This window comes from Astyanax mexicanus, chromosome 20 (assembly GCF_023375975.1).
Source record: "Astyanax mexicanus isolate ESR-SI-001 chromosome 20, AstMex3_surface, whole genome shotgun sequence".
Taxonomy (NCBI): domain Eukaryota; kingdom Metazoa; phylum Chordata; class Actinopteri; order Characiformes; family Acestrorhamphidae; genus Astyanax; species Astyanax mexicanus.
Window position 1 is genome coordinate 8864569 of NC_064427.1, and position 19506 is coordinate 8884074.

General features: G+C 39.3%; 2 protein-coding genes across 20 annotated transcripts in view; both read left to right on the top strand.

Annotated features, from left to right (window-relative positions):
* The window catches only part of LOC103026865 (protocadherin alpha-C2), a 105069-nt gene that overhangs the window by 9768 nt on the left and 75795 nt on the right, over positions 1–19506 (top strand). For 2 of the 19 annotated variants that reach the window (XM_049468693.1, XM_049468706.1), the window contains exon 2: positions 2498–2729. The exons of 6 other annotated variants lie outside the window; for them this stretch is intronic. In XM_049468693.1, the coding sequence (XP_049324650.1) occupies positions 2498–2729 (232 nt within the window). Of the gene's footprint in view, positions 1–331; positions 2730–4518; positions 7026–8582; positions 11055–14584; positions 14606–17012; positions 19488–19506 lie in introns of those variants that run through there. 11 more of the 19 variants (XM_049468685.1, XM_049468686.1, XM_049468684.1 and 8 more) reach the window with 11 other exon arrangements.
* Positions 12005–14828, top strand: LOC103030520 (protocadherin alpha-2-like). The gene has a single exon (XM_022681532.2). The coding sequence runs from the start codon at positions 12438–12440 to the stop codon at positions 14826–14828; it is 2391 nt and encodes a 796-aa protein (XP_022537253.2). The 5' UTR covers positions 12005–12437.

Here is a 19506-nt window from a genome sequence, read left to right on the forward strand (position 1 = left end):
TGAAGATGATTTTTGGGAGGTGGTCAGTATATCATGTTATTGATACACCTGTAGCAAGGACACGTTATTGGTCTTAGAACAATTCAATTGTTGTTTATAGTTTGCTTTTTCCCGATCGTATTTAATTAAATCTTATGGTTTGATAGTTTATTTGCAATATGAACATAAACCCAGCCACAGTTGGAAATAAAAAAAAACACAATGCTTTGCTACGAGAATCCACTTGGGGTCGCTGTAGACCGCGGACTCTGGCTGGTGTTTGATTATGCTGTTCCACTGAATCTCTTTGAGTCTTGTGTCGCGAGAGAGATATCTGCATTGGTTGTGGCTTATCGAAGACGGTGTGTTTGCTTTTTTCCTTTGATTTTTCGAGCTGGAAGCTGGAGATGGATTTTGTCGTGATTGTGCTATTTCTGCCTCTTCTTTTATGGAATTTGTCCTCCGGTCAGATTGTGTATTCTGTTTCGGAGGAAGTGAAGGCAGGGACCGTCGTTGGAAACGTGGCTAAGGATCTTAACATCAATGTACAGGAACTGGAAGCCCGAATGTTTCGGATTGTATCAAGCAGGAAGAGTTTTGATGTCAATTTGAAGACAGGTGCTCTGTTTGTGACTGATAGAATTGATCGTGAAGCGCTTTGCTCCACTATTAAGAAATGTTCTATGCATATAGAGGCCATGGCTCAGAATCCACTGAAGCTGTTTCGTATTGAGGTGCATATAATGGACATAAACGACAACGCCCCGTTGTTTCCAGTTAGCAAACAGATCCTGAACATAACTGAGCTTTCTGCAGTTGGAGAGAAATTCACCTTGCCCTTGGCTGAAGATCCAGACACTGGTAGCAATGCAGTGAAAAATTACAAATTAAGTCCAAACGAGTACTTTTCTCTGAATGTTCAGAACGGAGAAGATAGTGGATCAGTTGAACTGGTGCTGCAAAAAGCTTTGGATCGTGAAACACAGTCCGTGATTCATCTCATATTGACTGCTATTGATGGAGGTAAACCTCCATTATCTGGGACGACAGAAATAGCTATCCTTATTCTGGATGTTAACGACAATTCTCCTGTTTTCAGCCAATCGCTTTACAAGGTAAAAGTGAAGGAGAATGCAGCATTTGGTACAAAAGTGCTATCACTCTCAGCAACAGATTTAGATGAGGGGCTTAATAGTGAAATTACATATGCTATTATTAGACAAGGAACTGCTAAAGGCTCAGCTCTGTTTTCAGTTCACCCTGAAAGTGGAGTCATAACAGTAAAAGGTGACATTGACTATGAGGAAAACTCTGCTCTTGAGCTGAGAGTTGAGGCTAAGGATAAAGGTCAGCCTCCAAAAAGTTCGCAATGCAAAGTTTTAATTGAAGTTATTGACGTAAATGACAATCCTCCAGAAATTGAGGTGACGTCACTCACTAATACTGTGAAGGAGGACTGTAAAGAAGGCACAGCTGTGGCCTTACTTACAGTTTCGGACAAGGATGGTGGTAAAAATGGATTAGTGCATTGCAGTATCTTAGGTGATGTCCCTTTCAAAATAGAGTCATCTTACAGTAACTATTACTCATTAGTTGTTAATGGACCATTGGACAGGGAAAAAGTGGCAGTGTATAACATTACAGTAAAAGCTGTAGATGAGGGTATTCCTTCACTCTCCTGCACCAGTGTCCTGACTGTTTACATTGCTGATGTAAATGACAATGCACCACATTTTCCAGAGTCCTTAATAAACATTTATGTGAATGAAAACAGTCCAGCTGGGGTTGTGATAGCAAACGTTAGAGCACAAGACAAGGATGTCAATGAAAATGCTCACATATCATATGCATTACATGGCAAAGAAACCATGAACAGACAATTTTTGCACATAAACCCAGAAAGTGGAGACATCTTTAGCAAACAATCATTCAATTATGAGGAGATCAAATCATTTCAGTTCCAAGTTCAGGCTACAGACTCTGGAGCTCCACCTCTCAGCAGCAATCAGACTGTGAATGTTTTTATTCTGGATGAGAATGACAACAGACCTGTTATTTTACCTCCTTATTCTGAAGCTGGATCAGTAAACACTGAACACATTCCCTACTCTGCTGAAGCTGGTTACTTTGTTGGTAAAATCAGAGCTGTAGATGCTGATTCTGGTTATAATGCACTGTTGTCTTATCACATCACTGAACCCAAAGGGAATAATCTGTTCCGCATCGGAAGCAGCTCTGGAGAAATTAGGACTAAAAGACGAATGAGTGACAATGACTTGAAAACTCACCCTCTTGTTCTAACAGTGAGTGACCATGGAGAACCTTCCCTCTCAGCAACAGTGAGTGTGGATGTTGTAGTGGCTGAAAGTATGGACAGTGTGCGGCCTTCACTAAGAGAAGTGCAGATGAAAGAGGAGGGTTTCTCTGACCTGAATCTGTACCTGCTCATCGCTATTGTCTCAGTGTCAGTGATCTTTTTGCTGTGCCTCATCGCTTTAATAGCAGCTAAATGCTACAGGTCAGATGACCCTTTCAGCAGATGCAGCCCTCCAGTGGTCACTACACACCCTGACGGGAGCTGGTCTTACTCTAAGTCAACTCAGCAGTACGACGTGTGTTTTACCTCAGACACGCTGAAAAGTGACGTAGTGGTTTTCCCCTCGCCGTTTCCACCTGTAGACGCAGAGCTCATCAGCATTAATGGAGGAGATACTTTTACAAGGACACAAACTCTCCCCAGCAGTGAGAAGGTAAGGGCGTGCCATAATGTGAAAGTTTTGATCTGTTCGGTGTTTCACGTGCTTCACCTACGTCCAACGACACGTTAACTTGTTCGTGAGCGACATGTTGGCTAGGGGCTGTTCTACTTGTCTAGGTAAAGCCGTAAAATAAACAAATGCCAACACATTATACACGTAATTTCAACCATCTCTGAATGAGTACTCAGACTAGAAATTAATTGTTTGCCCTTTTGTATTCACTTTTACTACTTTTGTTTTTGAACGTTTGGTCCTCTGATTCCCTTGTTTAACACGAAATGAGCACTATATGAATCGCAATACGTAGAGTTTCTATTTGTTCTTTCCAGAAGCCATTTCCAGCACCAGGGACAGCTACCAAAATACTCAAGCCTTACATCAAGCTCATGTGATAGAGAGCCGTTTTAGACATTGTTCTTTTTTGTAATAAAAACATATATTCTAATTTCAGATATAAGATGTGGATTTTTATTAGTATTTATAATGAAATACAACCATTTGACTAGTCATATGCTTCTATTGAATTAAAATATCAATGTCTTTTATTGTAGCACGTTTTAATTATTTTAGTGCTTAATGTGCTTCACCCATGTTCTAATGTTCTTTAATGCGAAACATGTGGATTAGGTGGGCTGTCATTTTGTCTAATGTCTGGCTAGTAAACGTGTCTAATTAGCATTTGTATTATCGAAATTATTTTAGTCATATGTGGATCTGTACGTTTTATTACTTAGAATTACAATCGAGATTCCAGGGATTACAATTTGTACCTGTTAAATATCCGTAAACATTTAATAGACCGTTTCAGTAATAAAACATCTAATTTAAATATATCGTTAGGTGTCATGTAACTCAATAGTAAAATATGAAGTAAAAATACATGAAGGACATATGGTTGTGCCAATTTGGATGGCAACACTGGCTGTGCAAATCTGTAGAAGCGATTGTATTACTAGTAAAAAAAACGTAGTTCATGACTGAAAGTTGGTATTTCTTAGTGAGAAAGTCAATATAGTAGTTTTACATTTGAGTTTTTGCCAGTATAATTAACACCTTGAAGATATTGATTGATTTATGGCTTTTACTATCGGTGGCATTTGGGATGAGAGCAACTATCAATAAATTATTTTACTCGGAATATTTTTCTGTTTTGTCTATGACTTTATCTACTGTCTGTCAATTTTACCTAATAAACTTTCAGATAAAATACAGCTACAACAATATCTAAAATGTTTAGTTGTTTAGGTGACAATGCCTGAGATTTATACTTTAATTCTGATAAGAAAATTATTCAAATTAATATTGCTAAATAAATTCGGAATGAAAAAGTATGTATAGTTTAGACAGTCTGTGAAATCAGTTCATTGTACACGCAGTTTAACATCTCTTAAATATATTTATATCTCTCTCTCTTGTAGCATTGTGGGCAGAAAGGTTTGTCATTCTCACATGGCGATTTTTTTCTTGGTTACTAAAAAAACATTTAGCTTGAGGCCATTTGTGCTTTCTGTTTCTTACCAATATACTAAAAATGTCTTTCAGTTTATTTGTAATAAGCAGTAACATTGAATCTGCATAATAGTTTTTTTTTTTTTAACAAAATAGAAAAAGTACACGACCACATTTAACAAATACCTTTTTGCAGCGTACTGAAGATTTAACACTAAACTAATATCTGAATATGGACACAAGAGGTCGCTGTTGACCACGATTTGGATTGTCAGTATTTTATTTTCTGGACTCCACCTTTTTTACGTGTAACAATAAGAAGGAAAAGGAGGTGACTAGATAGAGAGGCTTCGTCTACCGAGCATTTGACAAATGTTGATAGGATACGGGTTTTAAGACATACGTTTATTTTCAATGCAGTATACATTGTTTCTATTTTTGTTATTTTTGTATTAACAAACCATGGATATACTTTGTGTTCCACCATATATTTTTCTTCTGGTTGTCCTTCTCCCTTTTTTGGATTTATCCTATGCTCAGACGGTGTATTCTGTGACCGAGGAAGTCAATAAAGGGACCGTTGTTGGAAACATGGCAAAGGATCTTAACTTTAATGCTGGTGATCTTGAAGGGCGCATGTTTCAGATCGTCTCTGGATCAAATAAGAAGTATTTTGAGGTAAACATGAAGACTGGCGAGATGTTTGTGAACGAGAGAATCGATCGGGAGGAGCTTTGCTCCGAGAGTCAAGCGTGTTCTTTGCATCTTGAAGCTATTGCGCAGAACCCATTAAGACTTTTCAGCATCACTGTCAACGTGCTAGATGTAAACGACAACTCTCCGTCGTTTCCTTATAGCTCATATAATTTAAACATTTCCGAGCTTGCATTTGCTGGAGATAGATATCCATTACCTCGAGCGAGCGATGCAGATGTAGGCGTTAACTCGGTGAAGAGCTACAAGCTTAGCGCTAATGAATATTTCTCGCTCAACGTTCAGAGCGGTGGAGAGCAGAATATGTCGCCACAGTTGGTTCTACAGAAAGCACTTGATCGAGAAAAGCAAGCGACGGTGAAGCTCATACTCACTGCTCTAGATGGAGGAAGGCCTCATAGGTCTGGCACTCTTGATTTATCAATCAATGTCATTGATGCAAACGATAACACACCTGCCTTCGGCAAGGAGTTGTACAAAGTCAGCGTCCCTGAAAACACGGCACCCGGGGCTCCAGTCATTAGGCTTAATGCTACTGACTTAGACGCTGGACTGAATGGTGAGATCGTTTACTCTTTGATTAGCCACGGTAAAGAGAAGTGGGCAGATATTTTTGCTATAAACTCAATCACTGGTGAAATCACGGTGAGAGGGGAATTGGACAGAGAAGACACTGCTGCTTTTGAGTTGCACGCGCAGGCCCAGGATAAGGGTTATTCTCCTCGTGCATCTCACTGCAAAGTTTTGATCGAAGTGCTGGATGTAAATGATAACCCCCCAGTTATTTCTGTCACATCTCTCACTAGCACGGTGAGAGAAGACGCTACAACTGGTACTGCAGTTGGACTCATTACGATCGCAGATAATGATGTAGGCAAAAACGGAGAGGTCAGTGCTAAAGTAAAAGGAAAAGGTCCATTTGCACTTCAAGCATCTTACAAAAACTATTACTCACTAGTGGTAAATGGTCCCCTAGACAGAGAGGATATGCCTCAATATTCAGTCACAATATTGGCTACAGATAAAGGGACGCCGCCTCTCTCCAGCAGCATAGTCCTTGCTGTTGATATTGCTGATGTCAATGACAATGCACCTCGTTTTCCAGACATCGTAACGGTATTTTATGTAAAAGAAAACAGTCCAGCTGGAAACATCATAGCCACGGTGACAGCACAAGACCCAGATGTCAAAGAAAATGCTCAGATTGTGTACTCCTTGATGAACATGAACAATATGGACAGTTCTTGGATGTCAGTGGTGGACATTAACCCTGTGAGTGGAGATATTTACAGCAAACAGTCGTTCAATTATGAGGAGGTCAAATCATTTCAGTTTAAAGTTCAGGCTACAGACTCTGGAGCTCCACCTCTCAGCAGCAACGTGACTGTGAATGTCTTTATAGTGGATGAGAATGATAACAGACCTGTTATTTTACCTCCTTATTCTGAAGCTGGCTCAATAAATACTGAGAACATCCCTTACTCTGCTGAAGCGGGCTACTTTGTTGGTAAAATCAGAGCTGTAGATGCTGATTCTGGTTATAATGCACTGTTGTCTTATCACATCACTGAACCCAAAGGGAATAATCTGTTCCGCATTGGAAGCAGCTCTGGAGAAATAAGGACTAAAAGACGAATGAGTGACAATGACTTAAAAACTCACCCTCTTGTTCTAACAGTGAGTGACCATGGAGAACCTTCCCTCTCAGCAACAGTGAGTGTGGATGTTGTAGTGGTTGAAAGTGTGGACAGCATGCAGCCTTCACTAAGAGAAGTGCAGATGAAAGAGGAGGATTTCTCTGACCTGAATCTGTATCTGCTCATCGCTATTGTCTCAGTGTCAGTGATCTTTCTGTTGAGCCTCATCGCTTTAATAGCAGCTAAATGCTACAGGTCAGAGGACCATTTCAGCAGGTGCAGTCCTCCAGTGGTCACTACACACCCTGACGGGAGCTGGTCTTACTCAAAGTCAACTCAACAGTACGACGTGTGTTTTAGCTCAGACACGCTGAAGAGTGACGTAGTGGTTTTCCCCTCGCCGTTTCCGCCTGTAGACGCAGAGCTCATCAGCATTAATGGAGGAGATACTTTTACGCGGACACAAACTCTCCCCAGCAGTGAGAAGGTAAGGGTCTGCTATCGTGTGTAGGGTTAGATCTGTTTTCCCTGCTATTAAATTCAGATTAACACCAGTTTGTCATCCAGAAAACAAACAAACATACGCGTTGCTGGTTGGTTGGCTCGTTGTCTAGCTTTTTACCAGCATAGGGTATGTTTTTTTCTGGATGACCAGCTGGTATTGATCTGGATTTTTTATCAGGGCATTATTTTTACGTGCTTTACCTACATCCAAGGCTACATTAACCTGTTCTGGGCTTCGAGTGGGCTGTTCTACTGGCCTAGGTAAAGCCATACAATCAGCCAGTAATTGTACAAGCCACAAAGCTTATTCAAGTTATGAAACTCATACTATTATTTCAGAATAAACAATAGTGAATTCTACGTGGACATTCACTAGGTTACATGGTTTACTGGTTATGTTATGCTATGCTAATTTGCTATACGTAATGCTGTAAGATGTTGGTTGCACTTTCGTATTCGTCTTAACTTTTATCTTTTTTTGATGTGTGGATCAGGCATAGACTGTAAATAGCCGTTTTAGTGTCTTTACTTTTCTGTAATATAAGCATATGTTTTAATTTCAGACATTATATGTGGACTTTTTAGTAGTATTAATATCAGTTCCACATGTTCAAGCAACTATGACTATTACACATTTGTAATTAGCATTTGTCATAGTCAGAATCGGACAAGCGGACCTAGACATTTTAGTACATAGAATTACAGTGGAGATACCAGAAACCAGGTTTCTACATGTTAAAAATGTCGTTTTAGTCGTAGGCTATTTATGCAAATAAAAGAGAATTAGGTCCTATGTAGTATAACTAAGAAGAAGTAAGATGTATTCATAAATCTGTAGATGTGATTCTATTACCAGTGAAAAACGTATAGTGTATGTCCGAAGGTGAATGTAGGGAGATTTACGGCTTTGCATTTTGGGTGAAAAGGACTTTCCATACATGAATTGTTTTGGAATTTTGTTCTGTTTAGCCTATAATAATATTTAACACAATAAACAGATTAAATAACTATTAATATCTACAGTTTGGAATAGATTAATTTGCAATTGCAGAAATTTACACTGTAATACTGACCAGAAAAATGTCAAGATAAGATAAATATAAAATGATTTCAGTGTATATGCATATTCAGATCTCTTTAATTTAAATTTACATTTAAGGCATTTAGCAGATGTCCTTATCGAAAGCGACTTACAACAGTGCTTCGATGTTTAATTTACTAAGTATCCATAGCTAGTTCGAACCCTAGGATATTTTTAAAAAATATATTCATTTCTCGCTCCTGGCATAAGTTATGCATTTGAAATATTAATTGCAAATTTTGTCTTTCACCTTGAACGACAGACGATTGTTCCTCTCAAATAATTTCAAATGCTTTATGACGGCTTATTTTAGTGTTCATTTTGTGCATTTTTATTAACGTGAATGAGAAGAGACAGTCATTTCTACTTTGTAGCACGTGGTGTCGCTGTAGACCGCGAGATTGAGGATGCGTCTGTATTTCTTTAGTACCACCCTTGCTGGTTTTATATAAAAGGCACCTACGGGCGAGGAACGAGGTTTGGAATTATTTTTGCGTTGTTGATTTTTATTGCTGGAGGGAAATATTATTAAAAGTATTTACTACTTCTAATCAGCTACCTACTATGGGTGTGTTCGGATGTTGCAGCTTTTGGATCGTGGTGCTTCTATCAGTATGCGCGTCATCCTCCGGACAAATTACGTATTCCGTTTCAGAAGAGGGGAGTAAGGGAACAGTTGTTGGGAATATCGCTAAAGATCTGAACATTCCTACTGAAGACTTGGATGCGCGACAATTTCAAATCGTGTCTGGATCCAATAAGAGGTATTTTGAGGTGAACCGGAAGACTGGGGCTCTGTTTGTAAGCGAGCGAATTGACCGTGAGGAAATTTGTTCTTCAAATGACAAATGCATTTTGAATATCGAGGCTCTTGCTCAGAACCCTCATAATCTTTACAGGATAGAGATACGAGTTTTGGATGTGAATGATAACTCACCACATTTTCCAGTTGACACGTTCAAGCTCAGTATATCTGAGCATGCTAGCATTGGAGAAAGATTTCCACTCCCAGTCGCTGAGGATAATGATATAGGCAGTAATGGGCTAAAAGACTACAAGCTGACGAACAATGAACACTTCTCTGTAGACGTACAGAGTGATAAACAAAGTGTTTATGCAGAGTTAGTGCTACAAAAGGCTTTGGATAGAGAGAAACATTCACTTATAAGCTTGACACTTACAGCGGTTGATGGAGGAAAACCTCCTAAATCAGGGACTTTGAATATTGTTATAGACGTGATGGATGTCAATGATAACAGTCCAGTTTTTAGCATGCCTCTTTACAAGGCGAAAGTGAAGGAGAATGTTTCATTAGGGACCAAAATATTATCTGTGTCTGCTTCTGATTTAGATCAGGGCATTAACAGTGACATTGTATACTCGTTTTTAGGACATGGGAAGTCCATATACAAAGATTTATTTACTATAAATGCAGAATCTGGTGATATTGTAGTAAATGGGCGAATTGATTATGAAGAAAACCAAGCAATTGAACTCCGAGTTCAGGCAAAAGACAAAGGCAGTCCTCCTCAGAGCACACACTGCAAAGTTTTATTAGAAGTTTTAGATGAAAATGACAATGCACCAGATATAGTAATGACTCCCCTGATGGACAGTGTTAAAGAAGACACAAAACCTGCTACTGCTGTGGCTTTAGTCGCTGTCTCGGATAGGGATGGAGGTAAAAATGGAATTGTGCATGTTTTAATCAAGGGCTCATTCCCTTTTAAACTGGAGCTGTCATACAAAAACCATTACTCCCTTGTGGTAAATGGACCATTAGATAGAGAAATCCTTTCTCAGTATAATATTCCACTCATAGCTACTGATGAAGGAGTTCCACCTCTTTCTAGCAGCAGTGTGATAAATGTTCATATCTCTGATGTTAATGACAATGCGCCACATTTCTCAGCTAATATTATAACTGCTTATCTGAAGGAAAACAGCCAAGTTGGTGGTCAGCTGATTAAAGTTTCAGCTGATGATTTAGACCTTGGTGAAAATGCAGAAGTTTCATACTCATTGTTGGACACTTCCAGTGATGTTGGACCAATATCAACAATGATAAACATTAACACAAGGAATGGTGAAATATATAGTATGCAATCATTCAACTACGAGACTACAAAAAGACTTCAGTTCCAAGTACAGGCTACCGACTCTGGAACACCTCCACTCAGCAGTAATGCGACTGTGAATGTCTTTATCCTGGATGAGAATGACAACAGGCCTGATATTTTACCTCCTTACTCTGAAGCTGGGTCAGTAAGTACTGAAAACATTCCCTACTCTGCTGAAGCGGGCTACTTTGTGGCTAAAATAAGAGCTGTAGATGCTGATTCTGGTTATAATGCACTGCTGTCTTTTCACATCACTGAACCCAAGGGGAATAATCTGTTCCGCATTGGAAGCAGCTCTGGAGAAATAAGGACTAAAAGACGAATGAGTGACAATGACTTAAAAGCTCACCCTCTTGTTATAACAGTGAGTGACCATGGAGACCCTTCCCTCTCAGCAACAGTGAGTGTGGATGTTGTAGTGGTTGAACATGTGGACAGCATGCAGCCATCACTAAGACAAGTTCCGACGAAGGAAGAGGGTTTCTCTGATCTGAATCTGTATCTGCTCATCGCTATTGTCTCAGTGTCAGTGATCTTTCTGCTGTGCCTAATCGTTTTAATAGCAGCTAAATGCTACAAGTCTGAGGGTGCTTTTAGCAGATGCAGCCCTCCAGTGGTCACTACACACCCTGATGGAAGCTGGTCTTACTCTAAGTCAACTCAGCAGTACGACGTGTGTTTTAGCTCAGACACGCTGAAGAGTGATGTAGTGGTTTTCCCCTCACCGTTTTCGCCTGTAGACTCAGAGCTCATCAGCATTAATGAAGGAGACACTTTCACACGGACACAAACTCTCCCCAGCACTGAAAAGGTACGGAAACATATGCATTAAGCATTGTTTTGGGATGAATTAATCATTGTGTTTCAATTTTTAACACATATGCGTTCACCTTGCTACCATGACACCATTATATATTTCTAACACTTTAACTGACTGAATACTGTTGCATTGAGAAATGTATATGCAAGCATACTGTGGTTTATACTAGGGAATGAATGGCTTTGTTTTTAATGGTCGAACAAGCTATTAGTAGATGTTGATCTAAATGACAAATTTTCTATGTACAAATCCTCTGTATGCTCACAAAACGTATTTTATATGAATTGAATAGTACTGTTAATGTTTGCCAGCAAGTTCAGTTTAGTTTTAGTAATAGTAATAGTTGCTAGTTAAGAGCATTAATAACTACAATTAAAAAAATAAATCTGCTGCAAAGGATTCTATAAATAGTGGCACAGAACAATCACTTTGTTGATATAAAAATGGATTTCCATGGCATTGATCAGGGAAACTTTATTTTTAAGAGTGTAGTAAAGTAATCCAAATCATTGTGTAAAAAAAGCGTTACATGTTTGCTAAACTCCATCCATAACTGGACGCATTTCAGCACAGTTTTTGGACAGTGACCTGAACTGAAAATAATTGCATAGTTTGCACTATGATGGTCCCCTTCAAGGCTTATATCTTCAGGTTTAAAGTTGCAGAGCCCTTATTCCCTATCTGTAGATAATGGGATTTTGTTTAGTTTTCCTGTTTAAAAATAGTTATATTATGAAAATGTCCACTTCTTCACCTTCCCCCTTCCACCATAACACATTTCATTTGACCTTAGGTGCTATGGTGTAGTTTTGGGAGTACATTTACCTTGATAAGCTAAACGGTTTCTGCACTGTATCTGATTTTTTCCCCTCATGTTTAACATCATTAACCCAGCAAGTTAGAGGTTTTGCCTGTAGTAAGATACATATAGAAACGATGAAAAAAAGGTATGGGAAAAATAAACTAACAAAGAATGTATAAAAAACTGAAATAATTAAAGGAAATAGAAATATACAAAAGACTATTAAGAAGTAGGTTAAAACGAAAGAAAAGACAAATGAAATACATCTATATGTGTTGATGTTCTGAATTATTAGTTATATTTTTTAGATAGTATTTCACATTTTTTTTATCTGGGCCATTGATTGTAATAATTGTGTGTGCACACAAGATGTCGCTGTCGACCGTGACTTTAAAGCCCTTGTCTCATTATTAATAATCCGCCCTGTACATAACAAGCTACACTCGCGCTCCGGACACTCCTCAAACCGTCGGGTTTTCTAACATTTCTACAGTAAATGTGGACCTGCACGATATCAGAACAGACCCGCTCTTTTTCAGTTACATTGCAAATGTTATAATCGTACAGAAGAGATGACACTACAGACCTCTGGTGCTTCGGCATGGTTAAAGGCGGCGCTACTGCTTTGTGTAATGGCCTCGTCTCGCGGTCAGATTTTGTACTCTTTATCAGAGGAGGGAAAGAAGGGCACCGTCGTTGGAAACTTAGCGAAGGATCTGAATCTGAACGTGCAGGAGCTGGAGTCACGCAGGTTTCAGTTCGTATCTGGATCTAACACCAAATATTTCGAGGTAAATTCAAAGACTGGATTGTTGCTGGTTAAAGAGAGGTTAGACCGAGAGGAGCTGTGCGAAAACAAGCAGAAATGCGTTATGAATATTGAAGCCATGGTTTACAAACCTCACAAACTATATCGCATTGAGATTAATCTAATGGATATTAACGACAATTCTCCTGTGTTTCCCCATCAGTCAATGGTTTTGGATATTGTTGAAAATGTACTCATTGGGGACAGGTTTCCTGTAACCACTGCACGTGACCCGGACGTCGGTAGCAATGCAGTGAAAAACTACAGAATTAAAACAAACGAATATTTTACACTGGACGTGCATAACGCTGGACATCAAAGCGCTACTCCTGAGCTTGTGCTTCAAAAATCTCTTGATCGAGAGCGAGAGTCGGTGATTAAGCTGGAAGTGACTGCTCTAGATGGTGGGAGCCCTCCTAGATCCGGGACATTGCAGATTGTTGTAAACGTTTTGGACGTAAACGACAACAACCCAGTATTCACCCAACCTTTGTACAAAGCTAAAGTGCAAGAGAATGCAGCTATTGGCAGTAAAATACTTACTGTTTCTGCTATAGATTTAGACGAAGGCGTAAACAGTGATGTGTTTTACTCTATTATAAACGATGAGAGGGATTCTGATGTACTTTTGTTCTCAATAAACAATAATACTGGAGACATCACAGTTACGGGTAATATCGATTATGAAGAAAGTCCAGCAATTGAGTTGAGAATACAAGCTCAGGATAAAGGAACGCCACCAAGAAGGTCTAGGTGTAAAGTTTTGCTGGAGGTGATTGATGTAAATGACAATGCCCCTGAGATTTCAGTCACTCTGCTAATGAGCTCAGTCAGTGAGGATATTAAACCTGGAGCTGACGTGGCTTTAATTACAGTTTCAGATAAAGATGATGGTAAAAATGGAAAAGTGTATTGTAAGATAGTAGGGAAGTGTCCGTTCAGACTACAGTCTTCCTATAAAAACTCTTATTCCCTTGTGGTAAACGAACCACTGGATAGAGAACAGACCTCCTTATATAATATCACAGTAATAGCCAGTGATGAAGGCTCTCTTTCTCTTTCCAGCACTGGGGTTGTAGCTGTTCATGTATCTGACATTAATGACAACTCACCATTATTCCCTGTACCTGTGATAAATATCAGCGTCAAAGAGAACAGTCCAGTAGGAGGGTTGCTGGCGTCCGTAACAGCACACGACTCAGATATCGGTGAAAATGCTCAGGTATCTTACACCTTAATTGATGGAGACAGCAGTAGAACTCCAGTGTCCTCTTTAATTAACATTAACTCTCTGACAGGTGAGCTGTACAGCCTACAGTCTTTCAATTACGAAGAAACGAAACAGATTCCGTTTAAAGTTCAGGCCACAGACTCTGGAATACCTGCACTCAGCAGCAACGTGACTGTAAATGTCTTTATACTTGATGAGAACGACAACAGTCCTGTTATTTTAGCTCCTTATTCTGAAGCTGGGTCAGTAAACACTGAGAACATCCCTTACTCTGCTGAAGCAGGATACTTTGTAGCTAAAATCAGAGCTGTAGATGCTGATTCTGGTTATAATGCACTGCTGTCTTATCACATCACTGAACCTAAGGGGAATAATCTGTTCCGCGTCGGAAGCAGCTCTGGAGAAATAAGGACTAAAAGGCGAATGAGTGACAATGACTTAAAAACTCACCCTCTTGTTCTAACTGTTTGTGACCATGGAGAACCTTCTCTCTCAGCAACAGTGAGTGTGGATGTTGTAGTGGTGGAAAGTATGGACAGCATGCAGCCTTCCCTACGACAAGTGCCGATAAAGGAAGAGGGTTTCTCTGATCTGAATCTGTATCTGCTAATCGCAATTGTCTCAGTGTCAGTGATCTTTCTGCTGAGCCTCATCGCTTTAATAGCAGCTAAATGTTACAGGTCAGAGGACCCTTTTAGCAGGTGCAGCCCTCCAGTGGTCACCACACACCCTGACGGGAGCTGGTCTTACTCTAAGTCAACTCAACAGTACGACGTGTGTTTTAGCTCAGACACGCTGAAGAGTGACGTAGTGGTTTTCCCCTCGCCCTTTCCGCCTGTAGACGCGGAGCTCATCAGCATTAATGGAGGAGATACTTTCACACGGACACAAACTCTCCCAAGCAGTGAGAAGGTAAGGGCGTGACTTACCTTCTAAAGTATAAGTTGCTTGGTCCTATGAAACAAAATCTTTTATAGACGATTGATGTTTGAAGAAAGTTGATATCATCTATAGGGATTTAATGGATATTTTGGTCATCATAATGAATAACAGTTTTTGTATGTAAAAGTTATTTTTTGTGTATATTACCATTGGTGTATACATAAAAGGTTAAAGGGGGCTGTAGAAACCCCTAAATCTTGTTCAGCTTTGAAAAAAAAAAAAAAAAATTTCGTGGTCCACCGGTTGAACTGTACAGTCTACTGATATGACAAAAAGAGGAAGACAGAAGAAAGTTTCCGTCAGAATAAACAGTTTCAGAACGTTGAATATTTAGCTGTGGTACGCAGAATTTGAAAGAGAAACGAAAAGAAACGAATTAGACCTTAAATTATTTTTTAAAATAAATTACCATGAAATAGAAATTAAATAAAATATATGAGTAAAAACTAAAACTCATCTATTGAGTCACGTATTTAGGAACTGCTAGCGCATGTATCATTTCTATTGGCTTTAGATCTGTAACTGTTGTTGGTGAACTGATATAAACACTCTAATGTAAGGCGGTTTCTGCAAATATTTTCTAGATTTTTTTTCCTTTTCTATTTCCTCCATATTCAAAGATTAGCCCTCTATTCATTAATTCCTACGCACGCATTGTTTAATTACGACTCTGTACTATTTTATTCAGATTCGGATAAAGTTTAGTTAACTTTAGACTAATGTGGTTTGGAATAGATGAAAAGTTAACAACAAGAACGACAACAACTACAATAAGAAACATTTAAGGAAGTAAAATCAAAATGTATTTTAAAGATTAAATAATAAAGAAGAAATCGTGCTATGATTCTGGCTGGTTATAAACTGATTTATTTATCTTTTGCACATCCAAAGGCGAATTTTATGCATTTATTGCATTTATTTTCTCAGCTTAGATCAATTTCTATTTCATTTATCATGGCAGTCTCAGTAAGTTATCTAATAATCTATGGTGAAGTACAAGAACTGCTAAATCTAATACTCATTTTGTATTCTCTTTACGATAAATGTCAATTGTTTAATGAACAACAAATACTAATTTAGCAAGAAGATTTTGAGGCAAGTGTACGAGAAGGAGTTCAATAATCTCATAATTGTAGCTTCGGAGCTAAAAGTGACAGTCCATACGTTTTTGGTGAGGTCTGCTGTTTTGATATCACCACGTTCTCAAAATCTGTCGTATTAGCATGAAAAACAGCACCATGGGTGCTCAGGTAACCAGCAAACAAACTAAACACCCTGTTTTAGAATTAATATATGTGGCTTTGCAGGAATGGTAGCAGAAGCACACTGATCCCATTTATTATAAACTTTTGCCCTCTTCCCAAACAGGAACACTACGCGTTTAAATAAAGAAATATTAAAGAGTTCTGCTTGAAGTTAAACATGTTTTTGCAGTATTTTTGTGACGATGCCAGTTCTTGTATCGTTCAGTTACTTGTATGGATCACTTGTATGGTTCACTTGATAGTGTCTTCTTTCGTGTGCATGACAAAGCAGTTTGTGTGTTGCAGTCAGAGAGGGTGGCAAAAAACGTAATTGTAAACAGAAAAGTAATACTTAATGTGTAACATTCAGTGAATTGTTGGTACCTAGTTTAGTCAAAAGTAGATTTAATTTGATCTCAAAATATGAATCTCTCTCTCTCTTTCTCCACCACCCCCTACCCCCGTTTAACCTTTAGACTGTTTTTCAGATTTTGTAAACACTGGTTTCAGCACCATGGACAGGGACAAGAGTGCCAGTAGGGCCTTAGATGCTTGAACTGTTTTTTTTTTTTTTTGTAAACATTAACTGTTACTATTTTTTAAATAAGAAAATCAAACCAGCAATTACATTTATTAAAACGGACAAATACTTAATTTAAAGTATATAGTAAATTGCAAAATAATAAGAAGTAAAATATGTGGTAAGCAAGAGGTACCAAATGTTGTTTGCAACAGCGTTTCAGATTGGTCCTTCCGATTTGCGCTGTTCTCCTTATTTGTTGATTGAAGTGATGAATCGTTGTTGCTTTCTTTGTGTTCAGCCACAAGATGTCACTATTGACCATGATTTTGCAGGGTTGCGTCTCGTTATCAACACTCTCCACCTTTTCTACTGTGTAATCAGTCAGGGGTGGTGCCTAAAAAAACTGAACACACCATCGCTGTAATCTGCAGAGGAATTTTCAAATATGGCAAGTGCCTCCTAAATAGCAATTTATTCTGTGGTTGGAATAAACAGACAGAAGCGATGGGTTTTACAGGAATACGTTTCTGGATGAGAACGCTGCTGCTTTTGTTTTGCTGGGATTGGTCTCGCGGTCAGATTTCGTATTCCATCTTGGAGGAGGTAAAGAAGGGCACTGTTGTTGGGAATTTGGCAAAGGATTTTAACATCGAAGTTCAGGAGCTGCAATCGCGCGTGTTTGAGATGGTGGCTGGATCTAATAAGCGCTATTTTGACGTGAATCTGAAAACGGGAGCGCTGTTTGTGAACAATAGGCTCGACAGGGAGGAGCTGTGTGAGAGTAAGCAGAAATGTTCTCTCAGCATTGAAATAATGGCACAGAATCCGATAAAGCTATATCGTGTTGAGATAAACGTAGGAGACATCAACGATAACTCTCCGGTATTCCTACTTCAGAAGTTAGTGAAGAACATAACAGAAAATGTTGTACCCGGAGATCGTTTTTCTCTGCCTGCAGCACGTGACTTGGATATCGGTATGAACTCAGTGAAAACCTACACGCTCAGTCCTAACGAACATTTCTCTCTGGATGTTCAATACGGAGGGCATAGTGTTTCATCAGAATTAGTACTGCAAAAGCCTCTAGATCGAGAGAAACAGTCTGTAATTAAGCTTACATTGACGGCGATTGACGGAGGGAAACCTGCTAAATCTGGGACAATGGAAATAATAGTTAACGTGTTGGATATTAATGACAATTATCCAGTGTTTAGCAAACCTCTTTATAAAGTTAAGATAAAGGAGAACGTCTCGTTTGGGACGAAAGTCTTAACAGTTTCAGGCACAGATTCGGATGAAGGTATGAATGGAGAAATTATCTACTCACTTCTAGAGCAAGAGGAAAACTCAGCTTCACGTTTATTTTCCGTAAATGAAGTAAATGGAGAAATTACTGTTAAAGGCAATGTTGATTATGAAGAGAATCCTGCTATAGAGCTTAGAATACAAGCTCAAGACAAAAGCATCTCACCAAGACATACTAACTGTAAAGTGTTAATTGAAGTTGAGGATGTAAATGACAATGCTCCTGAGATTTCAGTCACTTTGCTAAGGAACTCGATTAGTGAGGACATTAAACCTGGCGCTGACGTGGTTTTGATTACAGTTTCAGATAAAGATGATGGCAAAAATGGAAAAGTAGATTGTAAGATAGTAGGAACGAGCCCATTCAGACTGCAGTCATCCTACAAAAACTCATATTCTCTTGTAGTAAACGAACCACTGGACAGAGAACAGGTATCCCAATATAATATCACAGTAATAGCCAGTGATGAAGGCTCTCCTTCTCTTTCCAGCACTGCAGTAATAGCTGTTCATATTTCTGACGTAAATGACAACTCACCTGTATTTCAAGCACCTGTGATAAATATCAGTGTCAAAGAGAACAGTCCAGTTGGAGGGTTGCTGGCGACCTTAACAGCCCACGACTCAGATATCGGTGAAAATGCTCATGTTTCGTATTCTTTAATTAATGGAGAGAGCAGTAGAACACAAGTGTCCACTTTAATGAACATAAATTCCCTCACAGGTGAGCTGTATAGCTTGCAGTCTTTCAATTATGAGGAAACAAAACAGATACAGTTTAAAGTTCAGGCTACAGACGCTGGGATCCCTGCACTCAGCGGCAACGTGACTGTAAATGTCTTTATTCTGGATGAGAATGACAACAGGCCTGTTATTTTAGCTCCTTATTCTGAAGCTGGAACAGTAAACACTGAGAACATCCCCTACTCTGCTGAAGCAGGATACTTTGTAGCTAAAATCAGAGCTGTAGATGCTGATTCTGGTTATAACGCACTGCTGTCTTATCACATCACTGAACCTAAGGGGAATAATCTTTTTCGCGTCGGAAGCAGCTCTGGAGAAATAAGGACTAAAAGACGAATGAGTGACAATGACTTAAAAACTCACCCTCTTGTTCTAACAGTGTGTGACCATGGAGAACCTTCCCTCTCAGCAACAGTGAGTGTGGATGTTGTAGTTTTGGAAAGTATTGACAGCGTGCAGCCTTCCCTAAGACAAGTGCCAATGAAAGAGGAAGGTTTCTCTGATCTGAATCTTTATCTGCTCATCGCTATTGTGTCAGTGTCAGTGATCTTCCTGCTGAGCCTCATCACTTTAATTGCAGCTAAATGCTACAGGTCAGATGACCCTTTCAGCAGATGCAGCCCTCCAGTGGTCACTACACACCCTGACGGGAGCTGGTCTTACTCTAAGTCAACTCAACAGTACGACGTGTGTTTTAGCTCAGACACGCTGAAGAGTGACGTAGTGGTTTTCCCCTCGCCGTTTCCGCCTGTTGACGCAGAGCTCATCAGCATTAATGGAGCAGATACTTTCACACGGACACAAACTCTCCCCAGCACTGAGAAGGTAAGACGTGACTTACCTT

Excerpts from the sequence above, each read along its gene's own strand:
- LOC103030520 (XM_022681532.2), top strand. The coding sequence starts at position 12,438 with ATGACACTACAGACCTCTGGTGCTTCGGCATGGTTAAAGGCGGCGCTA.